General features: G+C 36.8%; 1 protein-coding gene across 7 annotated transcripts in view; it reads left to right on the top strand.

Moving 5' to 3' along the window:
- TAPT1 (transmembrane anterior posterior transformation 1) overlaps positions 1-27,001 on the top strand; it is a 53,295-nt gene extending 26,294 nt beyond the window's left edge. For all 7 annotated transcript variants that reach the window (XM_075091800.1, XM_075091797.1, XM_075091804.1 and 4 more), the window contains 10 exons: positions 1,996-2,131; positions 2,994-3,091; positions 3,293-3,362; positions 12,006-12,086; positions 12,974-13,083; positions 14,671-14,730; positions 16,103-16,171; positions 17,867-17,943; positions 21,999-22,159; positions 24,857-27,001. In XM_075091800.1, coding sequence (XP_074947901.1) covers positions 1,996-2,131; positions 2,994-3,091; positions 3,293-3,362; positions 12,006-12,086; positions 12,974-13,083; positions 14,671-14,730; positions 16,103-16,171; positions 17,867-17,943; positions 21,999-22,159; positions 24,857-25,086 — 1,092 coding nt within the window. In that variant the 3' untranslated portion in view covers positions 25,087-27,001. The remainder of the gene's footprint in view (positions 1-1,995; positions 2,132-2,993; positions 3,092-3,292; positions 3,363-12,005; positions 12,087-12,973; positions 13,084-14,670; positions 14,731-16,102; positions 16,172-17,866; positions 17,944-21,998; positions 22,160-24,856) is intronic.
- The last annotated feature ends 312 nt before the right edge of the window (positions 27,002-27,313 follow it).

A 27,313-nucleotide genomic window follows, 5' to 3' on the forward strand; every position in this document is an offset into this window, starting at 1 on the left:
GTTAGATCACTGAGCAAGAGATGTTTACAATGTCCTGATGTTTTCGGCTGTTGGCAAGTCCAGGGAACATTGTCCTGGACAGATAGAAGCAATGCAAAATCTTCAAATTATGTGCTGAATGCTCCCCTTAGGCTGCCTATCTGGAGCATTCAGCACATTTGGCTTAAATGACACTTTTCTTTTTTTAGATTCAGACCCACCGGCTCCTGCTCCTTGTGAAGCCCCAGTGTGCCTTATGCTGGTGACAGCACTCACCATGGAATTCTGCTGGAGCCTGGAGCCGGCATGTAGGGTTTAGGTAAGTCATATTTGGAAAAGCGAGCAACAATATTGTGTGGTGGGTTTTAATATTTTCTATCCTGTCAGCTAAGAAACAAGGACTGCTTAAATGAAAAGAAAAGCCACCATTTTATCTATTAAAACCCTCACAATATTGTGAACAAAAACTTACCAAACTCTAAGCTTTCTGTAGTTGGTGTCTCTACACCAGGTGTAACTACTCAATGGGTCATCACAATGAGCAGGAACCAAATAATGCAGATCACCTTATTTGGAAAATTTAAAAGCCGAAAACAGTACCACTGTAAATATCTCTCAAACTTATGGGTTTCTGAACTTCAGATAATTCATCAGCTTGTGGTCTTGTTCATTTATTTGCATAGGTGATGCTTAGAGAGTAGCATATAGTAGGGTTTATTTGAGACATCCAATAAAATTTTAATTCAGCTTTCATATTTTAGGAAACTTCAATGTTTTCTTGAGCAAGTTAAAGCATATGACTTCTCCCTTCAGTATCTTTACGGTTAGAACTCTTAATTAACAAAGGCAGGAAATTATCCCAAATCTGGGTTTACTTAGTTGTCCCAAGAACTTATTTTCCAGTTCACAGGTATGGTTCAATATTTGCAGGTACATTGTGCATCTAGTTCTGTATTGCTACATGTTGTTTTAACAAGTCAAAAATTGTTGTCTTATAGAAAGACAGTAAGAAAATATCAGTTGTCTTTAAGTAGAGATGATTTTTTCATATTTAACTATTTGAGTTAGTAAGCAATGAAAGGTATCTCTCTTTGTTAGTCAGACATGTGCCTTGTGATACTGAGTTTAATTTTTGAAGTTGTATTTTTGTTGTCCTGTGCAGCTTCGTTTTAAAATTACAGAACCGCAGCGTATAGGCAGAAGAAAAGTCTTTCCTTGTAATGATCTTCAGTTTTACATGCTTGCTAATGAAGTGTTTAGAACTGGTGGAACTCCATGTGACCTTTCTTGCTGTGGTATTGAATTACAAGCTCAGATTGTTGTCCGTGTTGTTTCTATCTTTAGAATTACTGCTAGTTTTTTCTCCCACTTGTAACCCAAAAAATATATGTACACTTCAGATGTTTGTAGGCTTTTCTCAAACTAACTTTCCCTTTTTGGCAGAATTTCTAGTCCCTCTTGATAACTTGCTGCTGTGTTATAGTACTTTTAGTTTTGAATTCTGCTTTATGCAGAGATTTGTATTATGTACCTTATTCCAAGATGTAAGTAAACAGTATGGCCAAATCTAATTTCAGTCCTTTTTGTAATTGTATGCTGATGTTGTTCCCTATAGCACATTTGAAATTCACTTCTCATTTTTCCCCCTATTAAACCCAGGGGGATAGGAAAAAACATTTAGGATTGTTGGGTGCATCATACGTATTGGTTTATCAAAGGCTGAAGCTTGAACTGTACTTGGATGTCTTCCAAGGAAGCATCAGCATCTAAGATAACACTACGTGGTTATATATTGTACACATTGTTGAAAAGGGGATAGTAGATTGGAGAGGGAAAGTAAGCTGTTGAGTTTACAGAAGGAATGATATCGCTGTGAAATCCACAGTGGGAATGGAATGAACAAGAGATGGAAAGTGATAAATATGTGCAACTTTTTTCAGTTGAGCTGTACTTCCGGTGGCATGTTCCAGAGAGAAAAATATTGTTTTAAGGCAGTAAAAAGTTCTTCTCATTTAGGTGGCTGATCGTCTGTTTTCTTCATTTGGACAAGATATTTTGGATGCTCTTTATTGGACAGCTACAGAACCTAAGGAAAGAAAAAGAGCTCACATAGGTGTGATTCCTCATTTCTTCATGGCAGTGCTGTATGTCTGTATCCTTGTTCTTCAATAAATTGCAAAATTTTCTAAATTAAATAGCACAGTAATTGCTTTGCATTGTTTTATTTTAATATATTTGAAAAATTTATAGTATACCTAAATCAGGGTTCCGTTACTTTCAAAGTAAGATTGCCGGTACTATAAATTTTTTAAAATGAATGAAAACGAAAATTTAACCTGCTTTAAAAAACCTTCATAGTGGTATACCACTGCAGCAGTTGACAGCTTTTTTTAATGCCTAATGTGTGGCAAAATGAATAACAGTAACTGGAAACAGTTCATGGAAACTATTTATGATTTGTATTTGAGTATTTTGGATCATAGGGTCTTGAAGACAGTGGGGTTTTGTAACATTCCATTAAATAACAAACATCTAGCTTGAAAACGTTTTTTTGAAATTAAGGGATAAACTCATGCATATTCCGGATGCAAATGATTTTCGTGTGAAGTAACCTTACAGTGAGCTGATGAGAGATACATAGTCCGATAGATGTGGTGATGAATTTAGAATTCTTTTTTCCTCCATTTTCTCTGAAATCTTTAGGCTAATTCTGAATCTTTCTTAATCTCAGATTTTTTTTTTTCCCTTCATGTTGCATTGCTGTTTCTCCCGACTAATGTCGTTGGGGTCTTTTAAAGCAATAAAAAGTAACATAATTATTACATGCTACAAAGCACTGTAGGTACGTTACATAGGTTTAAGTACTCTCTTGCTGGAGATGTGGTTGACAGGGAGATAGAAACTCTTTTATTAAACTTTGGAAACAAAATAGAAAATTTGAGGTTTGGTGCTGTTCAGTGCTGTTGTGCAGGAAAAATTACTTCCAAATACACTTCCTTAACCCTGCTATCTAGTCCTGCATGCTATTCTCATAATGGTTCAAGCAACAACCCTCAATGTGGCCTTCAACTCCCACAATAAGTCACTGCTTACCATCATGATGTCCAATAATGTAAGTATGTAGCTTTATTATATAGCTATCCTAATTTTTTTAGAATCCTTCATCTTTATGTATTGTATGCCTATTTGTATATTATTTGTCTGATTTGTTTATATCAATTATCATGTCTATTTGCATATTATTTGACTATCTGATTTGTTTATATCAGTTTTTAATCTATAAAAACTAACTAACTGTTTTTAAAAATTGCAGTTTGTTGAAATAAAAGGAAGTGTTTTCAAGAAGTTTGAGAAGAACAATCTGTTTCAAATGTCAAATAGTGGTATGTATAGCTGTGCTAATCAGGAGAAAATATGAAGCGAGAGGCTGATTTTTAAAAATTTTATTAATTTATTTAATATTATTGTTATTAAAACAGCTTTGCCTTGGTGAATTTGAGCGTTCTTACTTGGAGTTCCCACTGCTCTGTTACTGTTTGGTTCAGTAGGACAAAACTGGGATTCCACTTCCAGGAATACTGTTTTTTCTTAAATGCTAAAAAAACCTATTGGCTGTGTGCTGAAGTTGCTATTAAATACAGATTTCAGATTTAAGTTATAGTATTCAAAATATCCATGCTTTGAAGTCTCTGACGTCTTCTGTTTTCAAAAAGTTGACTTTGTAGTGTGCTGTGTTGACGGTGGTCTCAGAACACATGTTGTTTGTTTGGCAATTGTGAGGACGGATCTTGAAAGAATGTAATAAGTAGCTGGCTTATGAATGAAATACCAGAGATTACTGTAACTTTAGACGTGCTAGCAAGATAATAGTAGAGGGTACCTAGGAAACATGTTATGCTTCTAGCACTTCTTAACTGTGATGCTGCTTAGCGTGAAATTTGCAAACACTTATTCAGTGTGTCTCATGAGGAAAAGCTGTTACAGGTATCCTTTGGAGGTTCTTTCTAATACCATTATCAGCCATCTGAAATATTTGTTGAATTCTTGGTTTCAAAACCAATAGGAGACATTACACTTCAAGGTTGTCCTAGAGCTTCTGTGCTTGTAACATTTCTGATCTTTGAATACATTTGTTATTTTGTGCCTATGACTTTTTTGGTCAAAGCTGTATAGATAAGCAAACAAAACAGAATATGTTTTTTCATTCTAACTCCTAGTTTTTTAAACTAGAGAACTCAGATGTTCAATAGGTTAAAATAATGTAGCTGCTTGTTGAAAAAATTATTTGATTTTATTTTTTTTCATGAAGAGTTAAAACTTTCAGCAGGCTTGCTTTGGTTTGAATTCTGGCTATTGGTGTGGTCTTTGTCTAATTCATTTGCAAACTGCAAAGATACTACATGCAAATGTTAAATGGCAATTGATCTGTGATGCTTTGGATGAAAGACTATTTACATAACATCTTAAATATATCATATAACAGAAAAATTAGCACTAAATTATAATCTGCCTCATAGTTCTTAAAAACCCAAAAAGTAATTTTTCTAGCCGGGTTGATATGGTGCTTGTTCTGTGCTAATAGAATGTATTTTTGGTTCCAAGGTTTAAATACTTTTTTAAAATTAAATGTATTTACCTTTTACAGTGAAAACATCTAAAAGTGACGCTTACTAAAATATTGACAAAAACATGGATGAGTGTTGTTAAATTTTCTCTCATTAATCACAATACTGGCAGAAAATAGTCACAAGTATGCAGCTAGCTCTGCTACTGAAAGGCAAGGCCTCTTTCTGATTTAAATGTTGAAATAAATTAGGGACTGCTATTAGAAATGGCTAGTAATTTCCTCCATAAAAAGCACTTGCAATAGGATGCTAGAAGAAACATATAGATATTTTTATTGCTAGACATTATTATTGAAGACAATAGCAATATCAGGCCTCCCTTTATTACTTGGTGGAAAAAGTGATGCCACTCGCTATACCATATGGGGGTAGAAGCAGGTGAGTACATACATAGAAGAGTGCACAAAACAAGCTAATTTATTCCCTTCAGACATAACTTTTTGTGGAACCACTTGTCAGTATGTTTATAAATAGCAGTGTTTTTCTTCTCATAAATAAATAACATAGGTTTTGAGGAGAGACTTTCACCTCTTTTGAACTTGAACAGATTCACTGCATCACAGCTTTAGTAAGGATGGATCAGTATTGCTTCAGTTCATGTATTTTAATAACTTTATCCTTTAAATGTTTTATTTCCTGCAGCTGAAATGGTAGTGCATCTTGCATTGGCATGCTATGCCAATGCTATATCTGACCCCTGGAACTGCGGCTAGTCTGGTCCTGTGCACTGAGCTTCCAGTTAGCCTTTGGAGTGCTTTCTTTGTGCACCGTAGAACATGATATGCTTAAACTGCATGCCTGGACTGAACTAAACTGCTAAAATAAAGCACTAAATATAGGTTCCCCCATATATTTCCCACCTTTCTCAGCTTCTTCCAGCTATTTTCTCAGGTGTGCAGCCTCTCTGTAGGGCAACAATGGCAACAGCAGCTGATTAAACTTAAACAGGCTGAATGGATGCCCCCTTACCCCAGCTTTTCTGGGGCTTTGCTCAAAATATTACTGTTGTCTCAAACACATGGTTTAAATTCAGTGAAAAGGTACTGGTTAGTACACAGAAGCTAAATGCAGTAATTCTTGGCGGGGGAGGGGAAACAATTTTACAGATGCATCTGAGGAGCTTGTCATGAATAGGTGAAACACCCTTCTTATTTAACATGTTAATCAAAGGAAAGATATGAACTATCAGAAAAGTAAGATATTAATGACTTCAAGAGTAGACATTGTGATCAATAGAAGTGGCTGCAAATAGAATTCAAAAATAAGTAATCTTGTGAATAGAAGCCTGGAAACAGAAATGAACTGGTTTGGTTGTACTTTCTAAGACATGTCCTGTATCATGCACTGAAATACCTTGCAGAGTTCTGCATGGTATTGAAGGAGCTATGTAGTAAGACATCAGGATCTGAAGTGCCACCAAGCTACCTGTTTAGACCTGGACATGATGAAATTGGTTTTCACTTAGCATTGTGCTCAGCACTGGCTTGTGGATAGCAAGCTGATGTGTGACTGCACTATTTTTCCCAGTATTTCCAGTTCTGGACTTAGTGTCAGTGGAGTCAGTGATCCTTCTCACCTTAGTATGGCCATTTAAAATTCTGCTGTAGCAACTAATTCCTTAAAACTTCAGGACTAAAAGAACTGTGAATCATCTACATAAAAAATGAATGAACAGACCATGAGATGTACAGTAGTTACGCAGTTATCTAATAAAACCAAACCTGTTATCTCTTAGGTGCAGGAGGCCAACAAAGATCTTGGGGTTTGTGTAGCTGCTTGAGACTGCAGCTACAGAATCTGTGTCTTCAACCATATTGGCTGTTGCAGTGTTGATTTGTCAGCTGCAGCCAAACTACTTTTGCATTGTCAACCTGATTTCTACTAGGAAATTTACATACATCCAGGCAATCTAAACGCTGTGGCTGTTGGAAAAGACTTCTATACAGAAGGCATAAAACCTTGTATTTGTTGTAGCAGGAAGAAGTATTTCCCTAAATTGAAATAGTATATTATCTTTTTCAGATAGATATCTGGAAGCTAATTTTGTAGGGTTCAGGATCAGTGAAAGAAACAAAAATTATCAAGAGAAGCTTTTCCATCATTGTTGCAAGCCCAGCATCCTGTCTTCCTTTGTGCTTTTAAATGTCTAAATTTAATTTCAAGCTGTGCTCTAAACTAAGTTTTTCACAAAACACAATTGTACCTCATATGTAGAAGTACATTAAGTGCAGTATGTCATGTTATTTGCTTCAGTTGGCTGTTTGGCCAGATTATTCCTTTTTTTAAAATCTCTCATCTCAAAATTCTTACGTATTTATTCTGAAGCTGTAGGAAGTTTTCATAATTTCTTTTTCTTAATTCTGTTCTTTCTGCTTTGTTCCTGATTTATCAGTCTCTTTGGCTTTGATCAAAATATTGAACAGGCTTCATTTTTACCTTTGGTCTCTGGTATTTAAGCTACTTTCTCGTGTGGCTTCAGGTTTTTTTTAATACTGTTATTCTAATCCAGTTGTTCATTTTAAGGATGAGGGATTTGGGAGCAGAAATCTAAAATAGATCAGCACCTCCTTGATGATTCCTTGTTCAGTCTTTACTCCTTTCTTGTGTTCTGGTCGCTTGTTAAGAGGTAGTAGTCACTAGAGATACTTAGGATTTGCTGAGACGTAAACCAAAAGATCTTGTTTCGCTTCTTACACACTATGATTTATAACCAGCCTTTGATTGAAACAAAAACAATGGAATTGACATGACCATAATTATTCTTTCCTTCCTGATTAAGGATTACTGCATTATATGTCAGGGAATCTGGAAGAAAATAACTAGGTTTTTGAAAGACTATTTTGTACCTAGGTGAGTGGAAGTGCCACTTGTGGATCTCTGTTCCTGGGATCTCACTGGCCTTCTTGTTAGTTACCACTGCAAAGCACCTCAGTTCTTCAGAGTTCAGGTCCTTCCTGAATGAGTTCAGTAATCAATTCTTGGCCTGTTGGCTAATTAATTTTGCTAGTTGATACTAGATGCAATGCTGTCCTGAGAACATCCTTTATTTCCAATCACATCCATTTCTGTAGTCTTTGCATGTTTTTTAGAAGTGATGAAACCCTCTGACACATTGGCAATTAAACTTTGGGTCTATGTTGGTATCAGTCCTTTAAACAGAATGTCTTTATTTTCCAGAAGGATTTCACAGAATCCCAGGTTGGAAGGGACCTTAGGGATCATCTAGTCCAACCTTTCTAGGAAGAGCAGAGTCTAAACAAGATGGCCCAGCACCCTGTCCAGACGACTCTTGAAGGTGTCCAATGTGGCCGAGTCAACCACTTCCCTGGGGAGATTATTCCAATGGTTGACTGTTCTCGCTGTGAAAAATTTCCCTCTTGTGTCCAGTCCGAATCTCCCCAAGAGCAACTTGTGTCCATTCCCCCTTGTCCTCTCCATGGGACTCCCTGTAAAAAGGGAGTCTCCATCTCATTTGTAACTACCCCTTAAGTACTGGAACGTGGTGATGAGATCCCCTCTGAGCCTCCTTTTGTCCAGGCTGAACAAACCCAGCTCTCCCAGCCTATCCTCATACGGCAGGCTTCCCAGTCCTTTGATCATCGTGGTGGCCCTTCTCTGGACCCCTTCCAGCCTGTCCACATCCTTTTCGTATAGCAGGGACCAGAACTGCACACAGTACTCCAGGTGTGGCCTGACAAGTGCTGAGTAGAGCGGATTAATGACTTCTTTATCTCTGCTGGCGATGCCCTTTTTGATGCAACCCAGCATCCTGTTGGCCTTCTTGGCCACAGCAGCACACTGTTTGCTCATGCTGAGCTTTCTGTCCACCAGGACCCCCAGGTCCCTTTCCACAGAGCTGCTGTCCAGCCAGGTGGATCCCAGCCTGTGCTGCACTCCCAGATGATGTTTTCCCAGGTGCAAGACCTTACACTTGTCCTTGTTGAACTTCATAAGGTTCTTGCTGGCTCACTCTTCCAGCCTATCCAGATCTGTATTGTTAATGGGCATAGTATTTCATTTGAATTGGAATGGCAGGGTTGATGTAAGTGGGGTGAAAGTACTTAGAATCTGATCTGGCTATATGCTATATTCCTTTGCAATATACTGAAATGCATATTTTAAAGGAAACAAAAAAGATTTAATCATATGTAGTAATTTGCACCACTAGTGGATGTATGGAAGCACAAGCAAATTCAGTGTCATCTTTCAAAATAGTCTAAAGAGTGTGTTTTTGGTGAGTATTTAGTATGATGTGTGGCCAGGCTTCAGGGCCAGCCCTGTCAAGAGCAGAGCTTAAGCACAGTGTTAGAATGCAGTCTGTGCACTGTATGTGCTGACAAAATACCTGTCGGGGGGTAAGTATATCTGAGTTAGTGGTAGATGTCAGTTCCTTGACACTTAAGAGCATAAACAGTGAGAAGGTAAACTTCTTAGTCATGTGGATGTGGCTGAAGACCATTTAAAATGTCGTCAGCCTCTTGTTTTGGCTGTGATTTAACCCTGTCTTGTAATGGAAAGGGTTATTAAAGCTATACTGTATTCTAACTGAAAGTCAATTTGTCATATGCTTATCACCAACACTTTGTGGGATATGCTCAAAGCTGAGTTGAAATGGCTTCAATGTTATTAAGATAGATCAGTGTTATTAAGGATTGACATGATGAAGAATGAAGAACAGACATCCCTTTTTCTTCCGGCTTTACTCTTCATCATGCTAAAGCAGAATAAAGATATTTCCTTTTGCCAGTATCTGCACTCTCCTTTACTGAACACCAACACTGGTGGCTTGCACTGTTTCCCCAGATTCACAAATATAGTGATTTACTTTTCTTTGTTCTTCTTTAAGAGGATGATGTCTGTAATCCGGAGATGTAGCCTCACTTGTTCTGTAGTTCACCACATCATCTAAGAACTGGCAATACATAGTACACTAAATTCCTCTCACCTGTTTAAAAAAAGTACATATACAACACGAAGTAAGATGATAATAAATGATGAGCTGTTATTGGTGCATATTTTGGATTAATTATTTGAAGGATTTCCTTGTTTCTTCCTCTGTACATATGCCATTTTTTCTGTTTTGGAAACTTCTGCTGCTTCTGACCCTTCCATTGGTTGTTTTGGATATCCTGAAGCTGTTTTTTGTCCTTGCCCCTGAGGGTGAGAAATGCAACAAATTTCTGAATTGTTTGTATTTACTGTTGAAGCTGCCCTTTCTCCTTTGCTTGCATGTCTGATAATCGGTTGACGAGAGAGACAAGGATGAAGAGCAGCTGCACTCATTCTTCTCACTCTGAGCAGCCTTGAACAGCTGTGGCAGCAGAGATAAGATTAGAAGGGAAGCCAGTGAGAACAGGAAAAATAAGCAGAGAGGGAAAGATAGGTGTCAGCCTGTCATCCAGTCTCAGAAAATAGTGTGAGGGGAAATGTTTTTTATTACAGCATAAGAGAAAATTTAAGGCCAAAAATGTCCCTTCTCAATTTAATCCTGTCGACTGGTGAGCTAACATAAACTAATCAGGTAATAAATGTCTAAAGGGATGGCTTGAGGCATGCTTTAATGTTTAGGCCTGAATTAAGGTCCTTACTTCCCACTTCAGAATTCCTACCTGTACAGGCTTCCCTGAGATTTGAAGCACTGAAGATGGGATCTCTGTGTTGTCTTATGCATTGCTGATCAGTAGTGTATCATGGCGGTGTGGAAGTATGCAGTGTAGGAAATACAAGATGAAACCTTTTCGAGATTTTGGGTAAAAGTGTGAAAACTCAGTTATTACTTTTAGGTTGCTAATGGGTGTCATAGAGATCAAGGAATGCTAGACTACATATTAATCCGTCGGTCTCATAACTGGATTTATCAGAAAATACTGTGTTCTGGTAATTTGGGCAGTATTTGGTGAATTCAGAAGCATAGAACATATTGACTTCTTGGAGCGTTGTTGGCAGGAAGCAGAAGTTAGGTTTTTTTCTGGTATTTAATTTTCTTTTACTGAAGGATTTCCTTGTTTCTTCCTCCATACATGTGCCACTTGTTCTGTTTTTGGAAACTTGTGCTTCTTCTGACCCTTCTTTGCCCATACTGAAAGATGAGTTTACCCCAAAACGTACCTTTCTACATGTTTGCATGCACTCTCATTCGTCTTGAATTCTGTGTGCTTTTCATTCCCTTCTCCTGGAGGAATTGTTCTTTTTTTTGCTCTCTTCCTTCAGGCTTGTCAGTATTTTGAAACTTCTTTTATAAAGTGAGGGATGTTGCTATACTAGAACATAGTAACTGCAGCCGTGAACGTTGTCATTGGTCTGTAGTTGGTTAGAGATGATGGAAGCTGCTGACACAAAGTCAAATATTTTATTGGCCAGCTTGATCCTTTTGATCCTTGTGTGTTCTTCTGAATGTTTCTGGTGTCCTAAAACCAGTAGGTAGAACCCCACAGAATATTCAACATCCTTAAGGAGATGAACCCTTTGGATTTGGAGATGACTTGCTCACAAAGAAATTACTGTCGTGGTTATTAACAGGTGTAACAAGCTTCACCAATTTTCAGAATAGTTCTGTCTTCTAAAAAGACTTCTGTGGACTTGGTAATTTGTGGTGACATTAAGTTTTAGGTTTTACCCCATTTTTCAATAATACAATTTTAGGGAGGTTTTTTAATATGTTATAAAATGAGATGCTTCCTGAATCAAGCTCTGTGGGTTGTTTTTGGAGATAGGGCACTAAAGTAGAAAAAAGATCCCCTCTAGTCTGGGAGGGCAAGTCATAGGACTCTGTCTCAAGACAGACTGCTTTTGTGTTTTAGTTCTTACGGTTTGGTAACTGAGCTGATGTATCCTGCTGTTCCCTTTTAAGGTGGCAATGTGAGAGACTGGTAGGAACTTTCTAAATAAGGTGTAATAGTTGTGTTGAAACACTTCCTCACCTCACCACACCACCCCACCCCCACTGCTGCACCCGGTATATCGCAATTTAGATATCTGTGATCTGTAGAAAATGAAATTTGCCTTGCTAATAACTTGAAATGAGACAGGTGTATTTCTCCATTTTTGCACCAGGAGGTGCTGGTTCTTTTTGAATCCCACAAGAAATGCACAAACTTTATTGATAAAGGTGACTATTTTATTAATGTGTTAGAAAAGGTCACAACTTAAGTCCCTTCTGATGCTGTGAATCTTGAGTTGATGCAGCATCAGACAGATCTCCAGTCAGGTCACAGCATACTGCAAGATCCTGTCTGTGATGAGGTTCCCAGCATCCCCTTCCCTCAAATCCAATCAAATAATTTGTGGAAAAGATAGTGTAATCCAAAACTTTACTCATTCTGAGGTTCTGTAATAATATATTAGATATCTATGCATGCTAATAAATATTTCTGTGGAGTTGACACCTTTTTTTTTGACTAGATATAAAGGAGAGGTTCACCAATTACGTGCTGCTACTAATTGTATGTCTAAGAAATATGGAACAGTTCTCATGGAATCCAGGTGAGTAAGCTAGTAGAAAAATTAAATACAAAATTACAAATTCCTGTGCTATCAACAATTGTATCTCTTAGCAGCTTTTCTCAATCTGAAAGATAAGGGTAACCAGGACATTTAATTGAGGAATCTTAATTTGTCAAATACAGTAGATGCTCATTTTTCTGTATCTGGCTTTCTTGTAAGAGTGACTCTATCCTTTGTGCTAGAAGTATATGCTGTTATGCTGCAAATGAGCATAGTCATGTTTCGAGTAGCATCTTGAACGATTTCTTCCCAGCCCTTCTCTTTCCTTGGAGTACATTGAGTATGAAGGATCACCTAGAGAATTCTATTTTGTGAGACTAGTGAGATTGAAGTTGGATGGAAGGTTATGCAAAAATTTGTATTCATAATTTAATATTGATTATACTTAGGATTTTAATACCATAATGAATGAATATTGAATAAAATTTGGATTTTATTTTATTACAACTTTGTTTTAGTAATTCTGACCCCTGATGTGTGGTGTATTTTGCTTGAATGTTACCAGTCTACCTAAATTTTACCTTAAGCATCTAAAACCATAGGTGCCCTGTCTATTTCTCATACATACTGAACATCTACTATCTAGTAAGGTGCAAAGGTTGTCTTCCTAGTAGAGACAAAGCTTTGCAAAGTAAAGGCTTTAGAACCTGATCCTAATTGTGGTGGGATTGTATAGTACTGATAAGTTTCTAAACCAGCAGTGGAATAAGCCAAGAACCTGCACACTGCATGCTGAGTGGTGGTGTAAAGTTACAGACTCTTCAGTTTCCTGAGGATTTTTCATTGTTGAGCAAAAGTGTTATAAATTTTGTTTTATATATTGGCATCAAATTAAATGCCCTAACTTGTTTCTTCCCTGCCTTCAGATCATCTTTGGGTGTTATTCCCGGATGTTTGCATGGTGGTTGCTTCAGAAATTGCAGTGGATATTGTGAAACATGCCTTTATAACAAAATTCAATGACATCACAGCAGATGTAGGTACCCTGTTTGGAATGCTGAGTGCTATTTTAAGTTGTAGTTTATTTTGCTAATATTTTTTAATATTAAAATTTATTCCAGTGCAGAAAATGTAAATAATTTTCATATATAAGATATCACTTGGGAAAACTTCATAATTTCCTGACACAATATACTTCTGAGGATCTTTATAACGTGGAACAAACACCTCCGCTTCTAAATTAGTAATTCCAGATCCATAAATTATTGAAAGTGTTGTATAACAGTTCACATAATAATTACAGTTCACATATCTGGCAGATCATTTTGTGAAGTCATCACTAAATTGACAGAAGGTTACTTATTCTACAGTCCATACAGAGCTTGTACCTTTTCCTAACAGAATGGATTTTAGGTTAAAATTCAGGCTTTGGGAAAAGCAGATATTGTGAGGCTGCTGAACCTCAGTTCTTGCATGTGTGTTAAAAGTTGAATCTGAAATCAGTTGGTTTTCCCCCCCCCCCCCCCACTGTCCCTGGAGCACTGATTTAAAGTAGGTTATGTTAGTTTCCCACTCCTGAAATTTGTTGAGCCATATATATTATGCAGTCCTTTTAAAGTAGTAGACGAGGTTACTTTTTGTGTTGCGGCATGATATGTTGGCCATTTGTCTTGCATGTTGTGTGAATTCAAATGCACTTGATAAATCTGTGAAGAGATGAGTGAATGTTTATTCACTATTAAAAACACTTTTGAGGAAACAAGATCAGAACTTGGAAGTGCTATCTTTTTCAGCATCTCCAAAGTAACTGCATTGTGCGGCGTAGAAACAAGTTTAATAGATGTACTTAATAAGCTCCCTTATGCCAGAGGCATTTATGCATGCCCTACTTTCATACAGAGTATGGAGAAGAGCAATAATGAAGTCATGACAGCAAAAAAAAAGTAGCATGCTTCAGTGTGCTGAAACAGCTGGAGGATGGGGGTAGTGAGTGACAATTCTGCAAGGTTTATGTAACAAACTTTGTACTTTTTGTATTAAGTTCTAAAGATTTATGGTTGCTAGGTCAGACTTTTTCAAAAGTTTTGGAAACGTGCAGTGAAAGTTGCCCTGCCACTTACCCTTAAAATAGGTGCTCTTCTGTCTTAATATGCAGAACTGATTTAAAGAGAAGGAAAAGCTTCATTCATCTTTTGATAGAATTTTCTTTTTTTCATGGGATCGCTTGCTTAGTATATAAGTAAGCTCTGTCATTTGATTAATTTGGTCCCTGTGCTACCTTTCCTGTAGCTTAAAACAAATTATGAGCTGTATGAAAAAAAGTAAACATAATTTCTCTTACTTTGTGTTTCTGATGATCCTCAAATTCAGTAAATGCTTTATAAAGTCTCATTCAATTCCTAAAACATAGCATAGTGTTGTTTAGTTGTTGTATATATACACAAGTTACTTTATCGCAGAAAGGTTGAAGGGTGCAATTAGACCTCAGAAATCGGCTTTGAATCCTTCAGCCTGTGCATAAGTGATATTAATAAAATTTCTGTAAAAATATTATTATCTCTGTTGCTTCTATAAAGTGTGATAACAGATTAGTCACACATCCAATGTGCTGGATTTTTTCCAGGTCTACAGTGAATACAGAGCCAGTCTTGCATTTGACCTCGTTAGCAGTCGACAGAAAAATGTAAGCCTGAAAATAAAGGCATTTTCTTCTGTTAACTAACATAATTGTTACGGGGGGGATATTGGAACAAATACTTAAAGAAACACATACAGAACTGCTACACTTCTACAGCACCGAAATTTTACTTTTCTCTTTTTTTAATGAGAGATAATAGGAATATTTCCTTGTGATTTTTAGTCGTATTTTCATCCAGTTATTCAGTCAGTTGGGGCTTTATTTAATATATTGTTGAGAAGTCTCTTCCAAAGACCCTTGTAGTGAGGGGATGGTTGTAACAACTGCCATCTTTGAGATATATACGGAAAGTAAGATGTTAACAAGATGTTCTTGAGATAATTTCAGATTACTGTTCTTTTTGCTTTATTTTAACTGTGTTGGATCAAAATACAGTGTTCACTAGGAATTTATATTATTCACAGGCAGTGTGCACAAATGCGTAGGGATGTTTTTACTATGCATGTTACTGTTATGGCATGGGTATTTACAGAACACACAGACCACTTGTGGTTTTCATTAGTACTGGTTTTTGGAAGACTATTTACAGCACACCTTCCCTGGATGACTCTCTTAACTATTAGTGAGTGCTCTGGATGAGTGCTCTAACTATTAAATAAACTTTATTAGCATAATTTCTGTAGTTTTCTTTGACGTGTTTAATGGCTGTTACTAGGAATGCAGTAGTTACACCTAATAAAGAAGTTAGACACCTTCAATTACAAATAATTATTAATAATTTGATAATTTAAAAAATTATTTTATTGGTTCTAAAAACTCCATTGATTTTCTTAAGGATCCTCTGTGGAAAATGAGGTAGCAACATATAGGCACTGACTTTGGCATGATGTTCAATACTGCATGAATCTGTCATGCGAAGTAGTTGTGTTTTCAGAGTTCAGATGTAAACATATTTTCAAAATGATGTTAACACAATTAACCTGAGGCTAATTATAGATGTTTGTAGAATGATTTAACATTGCTAGTGTGAGGGATAGTTGTTATTTTATCGCTGTTTGGGGTTTTTCTGCACAGTATTTGAGGATCAAAGTCAAATTAACACAAAAAGGTCCCTAAGCTAGTAATAATGTACAGATGAAATATCATGGTATGTTTGGATTTAGTGTCCTAATTGCTCTCGATTTAGAGATTCGTATTATACTCTTGACTTAGAGCACTGAAGCTAATCTTACTGGTCATGCTGGTATTACATTTCTGTCTGAGTACAGCTATCTGCATTTGGATTTCAGAATGTGAATAGGTACCCTTTATACCAGTATATTGTTTGTTAGCAGAGATTGGTTCTTATATACAGGGCATGCCAAGCTAAAATGAGCTCATTCCTTTGCATAAATAGTTCATTCTTCTTTTTTTCTAGGCATATACAGATTATAGTGATTCTGTTTCCAGAAGAATGGGTTTCATTCCTCTTCCACTGGCTGTTTTAGTAAGTTGTATCTTTCGTATCAGTCTTCTGTCAATAAGATCTCACTTTGAGAATATATGCCTGTGGGATGGCTTGCTCATTTTTGTTTTGAGGATGAAATGATGCTGCAAGCTTGAGTTAGCATTCTGTATAACCTATATCACATAATAATTATTGACTTCACAAATATGTTACTGTTTATCAGCCTTTTGTAGAAAATGGAATATATATTTTTATAGAATTTATAAGCACTTTAATTGTAGCAGTGGAATTAAACTACATCTGTGCTTATTAAACATTTATTCCTTTTGGCAATTATCCTGTTCTTTCATTCAAAATAGTCAAAGCAGCTGGCTGCCAGAAGGTTAGCATACTAGGTTTTTCAGGTTTTTATAGGAGTCCTTGTGGTTGTCCCTGTAATGGTGTGCTTAATGACTAAGCTTTCTTTCATACGGGGCACTGAGGTTCTGAGTGCTTGCAGAATACAATTCTGAAATAATTGCCGGTTACATGGACATACTGCTGTAGCATGAATCACTTCATTATTTTGAACTGTGTCCACATGCTGTCTGTTCTGAATTAACTATTGCAGAATGTTTTATGTAATTTAATGCTCTGACTTTCCCTATACACACATGTAGACAAGCAGTAGTTATCATACTGGGAATGTGTTCTTGCTTTGTCAGCAAAGATGCTGATTCATAATTCTCCTGGAAGAATATCAATATGAATTACTAGCGATAGAACAAGAGGAAATGGCTTCAAGCTGCATCAGGGGAGGTTTAGATTGGACATTAGGAAAAATTTCTTCACTGACAGAGTGGTCAGGCATTGGAACAGGCTGCCCAGGGAGGTGGCAGAGTTGCCATCCCTGGAGGTATTTAAAAGATGTGTAGACACGACACTTCTTGGGTTGACGGTTGGACTTTGATCTTAGAGGTCTTTTTCAACCTTAATGATTCTGTGATTCCATCCAGGATTGGAAAAAAAAAAACAACACAACACCCAACAAACGAAAAACAACAATAAACAACAATCAACCAAACAAAACACCCCAACAAAGCCAAAAACCTCCAAAAACCACAACAACTATGATCATAATCATGATTTCTTTTAACTAAGTAAAGTACATCCAGTGAGAATTCAGCTGAAATGCTTTTTTCAAGTTAACTGTGTTTTGATATGATGTCCAGGATACTAATAGGTTTAAAACAAACTGAAGTGCTTTGCTAACTTGGAATCCTAACTGTGAAATACTGACAGAAAACTGAAATTTCAGGATCATGTTACTGAAACTTGTGATTCATATGGCTATTCCACACAGCAATTTTGTGTTCAAAGTGTTAGTATATTGCAAAACACTGATTCTGTTTTACTGCATCATTGTCTCTCCACATTTTCCTCAAACTGTTAATTCAGCTTCCAGCCCTTGACTTTTGGGAGGGGTTTTTCGCTTGTTATTTTATTCAGAAGTCAGTGGTGAAGGGAACATTATCAGACTGTAGTTTTGGCACAGTTGCAGCTAGGTGCTAGTATAATACTTAAACTAAAGTCTTGAATAGTTAGTGCTACCAAGGGGAACGTTAGAATAAATTTCTGTTAATGTAAGTATTTCTACTTTTGCCTTGAATCTAGCAAATCATAGAAATTTTTAATATATTTCTTAATAATTGTGTGCTATATGTTTTAATTGTTGAACTTTTATCCTTAAAACAGCTCATGAGAGTCGTAACAAGCTCAATAAAAGTGCAAGGAATCTTAGCTTATGTCTGTGTTGTGCTGTTCTACTGTGGGTAAGTAAATGCATACAATTGAAAAGTATTTACCATTATTGAGTCAGATATGTGAAAAAATGCTTCTGTTGATACAGAAGCTAGGTATAAGCTAGGTATAAGTGTAAACACAGTTTATGCTCAGTAGAACATAAATGTAAAACACTCTCGTAAACTGAAATTGAGAGTGCAGTTTGGTCCTGAAGTACTGTAACTGCACTGGAGGATTACAGTCCTCAATAAGTAACTTCAGTAATGAAAATAACTAATGGAAAAATGATTGGAAGAATTTGACAGGCAGCATACCTCTACATAAAAGGGGAAATTGAATTCTAAGGAATTAAGCTTTCTGTGAGAAGAATGAAAGATTCAATATGCCAACAAAAAATAAGCGGTTCAAGTGCTCAGAGCAGATCATGAATTCTTCCTTCTGGTAGTTAAATGCAAGGTTTCTTCATGTTAGGAAACTGCTATATGAAAAAAAAGTAAATGCAAGGCTCACCTGTCTGGGAAGGGTGGGGACAATAAGTGATCTTAGCTAAGGAATATAATGTCCTGTGGTAATTTGTTTTCCAAAACCAATGATTTGCAAGTATCCCTTCACTGCCAAGTCAGTTTATATTTGTGTTATCCTTAACTTCTCACCAATTGATATATACTTCTGAGATGCATTTAGTTGTACTTTAAATACAATCTAGTTTGCCTGTCTTGAGCCACTTGCTGTAGACTATATGGGGATGACCAGTTTCTAGGAAACCCTGACCGAACCGTGCCAGGGTTTATTGTCTCCCAGTACTGATTGGTATTGGAGGCATTCTAAAATTGATCATAAAGAATTAAGTGATTCAGATTGCTGCAGCACAGAGGGCCTGCCTACAGTATTGTGGGAATGGCTCTTCCAGTGCCCTACCAAGCTGTGTTTGTAACTGAAGGCAGCAAGACTTGGGAAGTAAGACTTCTAGGTTGGGACAGTGGTTCAGCAGGTACACTGGAAGAGAGGAGGCTGCTGTTTTACAATAGCTTTTGAAAAGGATGGGATTACTACACCTTTTTTTATGAATAGGTAGACTCTCATCTCTAATCTGACCTTGATCTGCAAAAAAAGTATAACTTGGTGTGTTGTGTCTAGTGCCCATCAGCATAGAGATATATCTCTTGTGCCAGATAACTAGGACTTCAAGGTATTGCATATAGGCCAAATACTAAATGTTAGCCATATCCCTCTGCGCCTTACTGTGACTTCTGTCCCAGTGTACCACATGCTGTGCCCATGTTCTCGCTAAAGCCAGCTCTATATAATGGAAAGCACTAGCCCCTGATCATCATGTTCAAGCTGTGGTATACCAAGCTTAGCACCTTCATGCTGCTCAGTGGTTTTTTCTTTTTCCCAATATATGTAATATTTCCCTACATCTACCGCTCCACTGCTGCAGTCCAGTCCTGGATTTTTTCCTGTCTTTGTGGCTTGGAGGATGGAGGGTAGGAAGATGTAATGTGATTAACATGAAGGATTAAATGTTGCTCTTTGAAGGCATAGGTCACAAGTAAATACATTTTGGGGTTATTTTGTCCCTATTGGAAAGTGAGAACAAATTTTTACTTCTGCCATGATCTCAGATTTGGAGCTAATTCACCTCTTGCATCTTTCAAGTAATTTTTGTTCTGAATATAAATTTCAGCTTTTCGTCAGATTGCTACACCACAGATACATGAGATACAATGTGATAAAATCTGAAACATTTAACTGGGCAAAGGGCTGAGACTATAATGTGGAGGACATTATTTTGTATTGATGTTTAACAACTGTAATGCTGTAAGTTATACTGTTAAAGGGTCTTGCCTAGCATATGAAACCTGAGTTTTCTTTTTGTAGGATTTTGAACATCTGCAAACTTACATTGTTGTTAGAAATCTGAGCCTGGGGTGGACTGGCAGAAAAGAATAAAGGAGAATCGCTAGAAACTCTTACAAAATTTTCCATGAGAAGCTGGAACAGATACAGTAAAGTGTTGATTTACGGCCTTTTCAACTTCTGATTTCATTAAATCAGAGTAAAATCATGCTGTAAACACTCTCTCAGAACAAAAACATGTTAAGCAAAAAGTGTAGGAAAAACACTTCTAAAACTTACTAAAAACGGAGGAGAGCTACTCAACTCTCAAACAAAATCTGTCCTGATAACCTAATAAAATTGTAGAGAATCACAGCTTTCAACTTGTATAAGATGATATCTTCTTTGTGGTGGTTTGGATACTAAAATGTCAGTTTCTTCTGAATACTGAAAGTGGTCTGCTCTGTACATTCTTCCATTTCTCTAAATTTCTTCTAAAAGTAAATGTATTACATAAAATTCCCTTAAAAGTGCAGTGTACTTTGTTTTCCTGTTTGACAAGTTCTGATTACATTAATGCAATGAGAGAGAGCTGCTGCTGAAGTGTGCTTGGGTCACTTTATGATTAAGGAGTTAGATCTGCTCTGTGGATCTGTGAATGTTCACTTCAAGTCGTCTTTTTAGTCTGTTAGTGATATAAATGATAAACAGATTTTCGGAGAGTGGAGAATTAATTTAGAGTCTGCATTTGTTTCACTTTTATCACAGAGGTTGATTTTTATAGAGAATATTTATATTCATCCCACAAAGAATAGATCACTATTTCCTTGTTCCATAGTGAGCCTTCACCTGCCTCACCTCTGCTTTCATGCCTGCAGTGGACATTGGTCTGCGTGTTGTGTGATACTAGTAATGGAACTTAGATTTTTACAAAGCTCATTTGAGTTGTAAATCTAAAAGCACTGGATGGTAGATGAGACCTTCCTGTTCTTCAAATGAGAAGACAGGTATAAAAGGGACTTCAGTGATTTGCTGAAGTTTGTGCTGCAAATTAGTGATAACAGAAAAGGAATCTGCCATCAACTGGACACTGCTATGATGGTAATGCAGTGCTGCCTCTTTGGATTTGTTGACTTTATGGACTGTCTTTTGTGATGTGAAAAGGGACTTGTTATGATTAGCGTGTAATTTGTGAAAGCTAGATATTTTCTTTCTTGGGGTTCAAAGGCCACTAGTGATCCTTGGCTGGGCACACTTAAGGCTACAGTTTTAACAGTGGCTGTCCTGATTTTGGCTGGGGTAGAGTTAATTTTCTTCCTAGTAGCTGGTATAGTGCTGTGGTTTAGATTTAGGCTCAGAATAATGTTGATAACACACTAACGTTTTAGCCGTTGCTAATCAGTGCTTACACGAAGTCAAACACTTTTCAGCTTCTCATGCCCTACTGACTGAGGAGGCTGGAGATGCACAAGAAGCTGGGAGGGGCCACAGCTGGGACAGCTGACCCCAACTGGCCAAAGGGGTATTCCACACCATATGACGTCATGTTCTGCTTATAAATTAGGGGAAAGCTGGCCAGGGGGCCACTGCTCAGGGACAGGCTGGGCATCCATTGGTGGGTAGAGGCCAATTTTTTCATTTGCATCATCTGGCTTGGGTTTTATTTCTCTTCGATATTTCCTTTTCGTTACAATTTACTATTATATTATTTCATTCCATTATATTATTAATTTATTCAATTTATTATTAAACTGTCTTTATCTCAACTCATGAGTTTCCTTTTAATCTTCTAGTTTTCTCCCCCATCCCACCGTGGGGAAGTGAGTGAGTGGCTGTGTGGGGCTTAGTTGCTGGCTGGGGTTAAACCACAATAGCAGTGCATTTAGTTTGGTTTTGCACTCTTGAGGACCCTTTTTAGTTCTGTGTTTAAATATTTGATGTAGGAAATGGCTGCTTTGTTATTGTTGTAGTCCTTTTGTTAAAGTATGATAAAACTTGATGTTTTTCACTAGATGCCTTCTAAAAGAAAAGAAAGATTAAGCATTGAATCTGAAACAAATTGCTAGGAAAAGGGAATTACCCTTTGATCTTGCCGTTGAAGGGATTTTAATTTGTTAGCTAATCATGCCAAGGCAGCAGTAACCATATGCAATTATTTAATGTGAATAATTTCAGTTTGAATAGTATGCAATTATTTTAATATGCTAATGTAAATATGTAACCAGATCCTTTTTTTTTTTTCCAGCTTAATATCTCTGAAAGTCCTTAACAGTATAGTATTGCTGGGGAAATCATGTCAATATGTAAAAGAGGCAAAAATGGAGGAGAAATTATTCAATCCCATCCTGACTGCCGCACCAGGGAAGCCAGCTGGCAAACAGCAAAGCATGTTTAAATCTACCCAAGGTAAGGCTAACTGCCCTGTTTTGTTTTCAACTGTAATGAAAATTGATTTCAGACTAATGTTAAATCAGATGTATGACATTGCTGCACAGTAACCCTGTTGCTGGACCTCCGTTGTACCATATCCCAGCTGTGAACACAAGTCTGTAAATGTAATAGAATTTATTGCTTCTAGTTCATGCATCTTCTTTTGGTTATAAATACTCATCTCTGATAAGATTCCACCCTGATATGTGGAGGTGATAGAAACATCAGAACAGTAGCACGCTTTTGTTTGAAAATCATAATCATAGAATGGTTTGGTTTGGAAAGGACCTTTTAAGATCATCTAGTCCAGCCCCCTCTGCCACGTCACTGCACTAATAAGTAAATGTTTGCACATCATCACTGGCAGCGCTGAAGTTTAAGGAAGCAATCTATGCATTTCTTATGGAAATTAATGTAGGGCATGGCACACAATAGATGTAATTACTTACAATTTTCATGAACACATGAATGAGAAGCTTTATGAAATCCAAATAGAAATTTCAGCTTGTCTCTCCAAGCTTCATTTCAAGTCTGCGCAGCGTGGTTTTCTTGTATGGGTCCTCAGCGTTAGCAGTTAATATATAATTGGAATGGGGCATTATTATATTTCTATGACACGTTATAGAAGGAAACAGAAACCTTCATTGTTCCAGTCAACTGACTTGGATTGTATATCTTCCTCTGTGAAGAGCTCAATGAGGGCCCTAGAGAATTTAACAGTGAGGCTTTTATTGTGTTCACTCAGTTGCTTGCCAAAGACTTGGAACAGCTTGAAACGTAAGGTGCTTATTAGTCGTCACAGTGTCTCGCCAGCAATAGTAGAGTTAAGAATCTGTCAGTGTTTCAGTCATAAATCTCTATATCTTACCTGTGTCAAATCACATCATGCAGAAACTTGGTACAGACGTTTATTTTTAAATAGCTTAATTTCATAGAGTTTCTTTAGTTTCATCGTGGAATAATGTTATGTGAATTGTTCTCAATGCCTTTTGCATTTCATTATACAGCTGTTGTAATGATAAGGGTTTAATAAAAGATTCTAGTACTACACTTGGATATAAGACTTAATAAGCTATACTTACTTAGACTGACCCTTAAACTTAGTCATGGTAAGTAAATCCTGAAGACTCTTTTTAGCTGAAGCAGCAGCAATTTTACCAGGTCAGTCTGCTGATGATGACAGAGATGCTTCTGATGATGACAGAGGTGCTTATTTCCTCAAATGAAAAGATTTTGGTTTTAAAAGTAGCAATCGAAAAGCTTTTGCTGATTTTATTATGTTCTAAGCTTCAATTGGTGATGAAAAGGTCAAATTTTAACAGTTTTTCAGGGTTTTTTATACCTTTTAACAGCTCTCTATTTACTAGAAACCCCAACTATGTGAAAGAATGACTTTACCTTCACCAGCTTCTGCGTGTCTGCATTATTACTGCTGGGTGCTGCAATATTGATTGATCCCTGTGCCCCACTTTCCAGCTTTTTTTCAATAGTCTCTCAACCCATCTCTTACTAGGATGAGGGTGAGGGAATTAATCTGGTCTACTTTCTATCAGCTTATAATGGAAGTCAGTTGATTAAGGGTTTCCACCTCGTCCACAGAAACAGTTCAAAATTTTGAAGGATGAAATTTTATACTTGCTCTTGAAGTTCTGTTTACTGCTAATCACTTATAGGCTGACCAGCTTTCTCTGGAAGCTGCTGGGTTAGAAAATACCATTTTAACCAAGTTCTACAATTAGCATTACTTGTCTCCTTTCTTGATGCAAGTTTAGTACCTTTGACTTGCGTAAGACTAGAGAGAGTAACCAGAGTAACCCAAGTACCTTTGAGTGGTAGGGGGTATACCTTGGAGAGATGGAATACAGAAAAGTTTTTGTAGCAATTGGGATAGTGCTGCCATTCTGACAAATAATGTTCCACTGGGCTGGTCTGCAGTACTGTCCACATCAGTCGGATTTTTTCAGATTCCTTTAGAAACAAAACTCAATCTTCACAAGAAGACAGTAAATAAGAAAAAAAATTTTCTTGTCATTTGCTTATGCATTTTAATTCTTTAACAATGTGGAAACAATACATGTATATTACTTACAGATATCTTAGGTTAATGGAGCCAGTGTTCAATTCTACTGAGTAAGAGGCAGGAATATAAATAGACATCTTTAATTGGACTGCTTTAGGAGCCAGTGCTATTAGTGTGTAGCAGTGCATGAGTCATTTATTAGCTGGCCCTAGAGAAGCCAGGTTTATTGTGCCTAATCCTCTGCATATGTACATCTAGTTCCCTCTACAGGGGCTCCTTTTCTTCATTTCAGTAGAAAATGTTTGTGATTCATACAATGACTGTCAAAAATCTTTTTGCTAAGCCAACAAAATTGAGTATGTAAACAAGAAGAATGCAGTGTGTGTCCTAACATCTGCTTATGCTCTTGCTCCTTATCTGAACTTCTGTAGAATTCATTTTCTATCCTTTCACCAAATTAGAAAAGGAGATCATTTGTGGTAAAACTCAGAAGAGGTAGTGGCTTCCACAAAGCATTCTCCTGTTGCTTCTCCTGATTTGATGCAGCACGCTTTTTCAGGACAACTTTGTATGAATATAGATATGTTACAGATGCATTGGTATGTCTGTGTTAAATTCATTATTACCTTTGTAATGTTCTTATGTTCCAACAGGAATTTCCACCGATGAAAATGGATCTACATCAGTTACTCATCAACCTGTGCATCACAAGGACAATACACCGTCTTTACTTGTAACAAGCAATTCTGATCAATTTCTGACAACTCCTGATGGAGAAGAAAAAGATATAAGCCAAGACAGTTCAGAATTAAAACACAGGTCTTCAAAGAAGGACTTGTTGGAGATAGACAGGTTTACTATTTGTGGAAACAGAATTGACTAAGATATCTTTTTTTTTTTTACATTTAAATCAATGTGCTAAGGATACTGAGCTGTTGGGACAGCAGATGCTACCAGAATGGACAGCTGCCAGAAAAGGCACATAAATATTTATTTAAAAACTTAAATTATTAATGGCAAAAAAATATTAATTTCTTTCTACAAGTAACTTGGCTTGGTATCTGGTCAGGTCAAGTAAGTGTTCTTTAACTTGCCTCTTGGAAAAAAGTGGTGGATCATGAGTCTCTAGCCTGGTGGCAGAGCTGCAGTATCACTTTTCTGGAAAATAGACTGGAAAAAAGCATAATTCTGTTCTGCATTGTGAAACCACGCTTCCAGAAGATACTACGTTTCATGAAGGTTCCTCCAGTGTAAGGCTATTCCTGGAAATGTATGACAACTTGACCGGAAGCCGGCCTTTCCAGTTGCCTGTTTTATTAAACATCTGTGAGCAGAATTCAAAACTTGTGCATATATCAACAAACACATAAAGCATTGGTACATAAAACAGTAAGTCAAGATAGTTATTCTTGTCAACAAAAATCTTTTCAAGATGTATCTTGAAAATCTTATAATCAGAATAAAATTTTGCCTTTGAATGAATGACTTACTGCATACTATTTTATCTAAATACTAAACACCAAGGAAAGATCACAGTAATGAAGGTTCTGCTTAACTGGGCAAATACGAAGCATAGTTATTTTTTGTGTTAAGCTGTGTGTCCTGCAAGGCAAATTATTTATAAAACTAGTTTTAAAAGCTGAGGATTTTTTGTTGCTGTAGGAAAAAATAATAAGGGAGCACTTATATGTGTTGAGGAGAGGCAGTGTTAATTGCAGCAAGCAACTGTTCTGTTGAAAGTGTATGTGTGGCATTAATGTAGCAGAAAAGAATACCACACTGCATTTTGGGTTGAACTCTGATAAGAATGACATCTGTGTGCTAACTTGCCTGAGAACATGCCTATAAAAGCTCGTACTGAGAATCAAATTAGAATTATCCATTTTAGTTGATTGGTTTTAACCAAACTTAATTTAGATGGACTAGATCTATGAAAAGCATTTAAGCATTACAATCCATCTTAATTTCTAGTGTGAGATGCAGTTGTGGGAGATTGATGACAGATGGCTTGGAATCCTCAGACCAAGAACGGAATAAATTTGAGCTCAAAACTTAGGCTGGAGACTTGTATCAGAAGAGACCCTTTAGTCAATGATAAATTCTTCATACATTATTGTTCAAAGCATTAACTTCAAATGCCTTTTAGATATTTAAGTAAGCACCAGTTTCACTTTCCAAGGGGGAAGTACTTCAGTGCTGAACAAATGAAGATGAAATTTGCTCTTTGCTAATTTCATAACTTGTCAAAGTGGGAAAGCCAAAGTTTATTTGGTTTATGAACTTGTGAAAGTTTAATGTATGTGCTAATCCCTGAAACTTGCAGGACTACAGTAATATAGAAAATGGAGACAGTTGGACAGAGTCGTCATGGATCTGAGCAGACTTGGTGATGTGATAGCTTTGCCATACAGCTTAGTGTCGTCTGCTCTGGTGGGAACTTCTTGCTGCAGTCTTTCAGCCTCTCCTCTCCTATCAAGAGTAGCTGAAGTAATGGCCAAAACCTGTGGTTACTGTTCAGGGATGAGAGTAAAAAGAAGAGGACTTGTGCTGGAGAAAAATCTGAAGTTCTTTCATTTTTGATGTATTTTATACTAATTGGAGATGTTCACACATTGGAATTCAGATTATCTGTCAATTTGCTGTATCTTATTTTTCAATTATTTAGCAGCTGCTAAAGGAAGCTTGGAATTGCTTTCATTTTTTTCTGTTGAATGACATTCTGTATCAATTTTATAAGTGCATCTTGTGTGAAACTCAATAAAATTAAATTTTGTAATATTTGTTTAAAAAAGGAAAAAGTACAGTGTCCACATTTCTTTCTTAGTATCCAGCGTTAGCGAACTTGCAATGTATTTATTGGATTAAATTCCAGTTTCCATGAAGTAAGGTTCCTGCAAATGTGGGACACGTATGTGTACAAGAACTGGGTTATCAATGGCTTTACTTCTGATTTATTTCTGTAGCAGTTGGATGTTGCCCCTTATAGGAAGAAGGTATTGATGCCAGCCTACTGTTGTTGGTTTTTTAAAGGCAAAACCCATGTAAATGAAAAAATACTATGTCTTAAGGGAGTGGTAATTTCTGTAGTCAGTTACTACAATTGGACTAGT

The sequence above is a fragment of the Phalacrocorax aristotelis genome, chromosome 4 (assembly GCF_949628215.1).
Source record: "Phalacrocorax aristotelis chromosome 4, bGulAri2.1, whole genome shotgun sequence".
NCBI classification, from domain to species: Eukaryota; Metazoa; Chordata; class Aves; order Suliformes; family Phalacrocoracidae; genus Phalacrocorax; species Phalacrocorax aristotelis.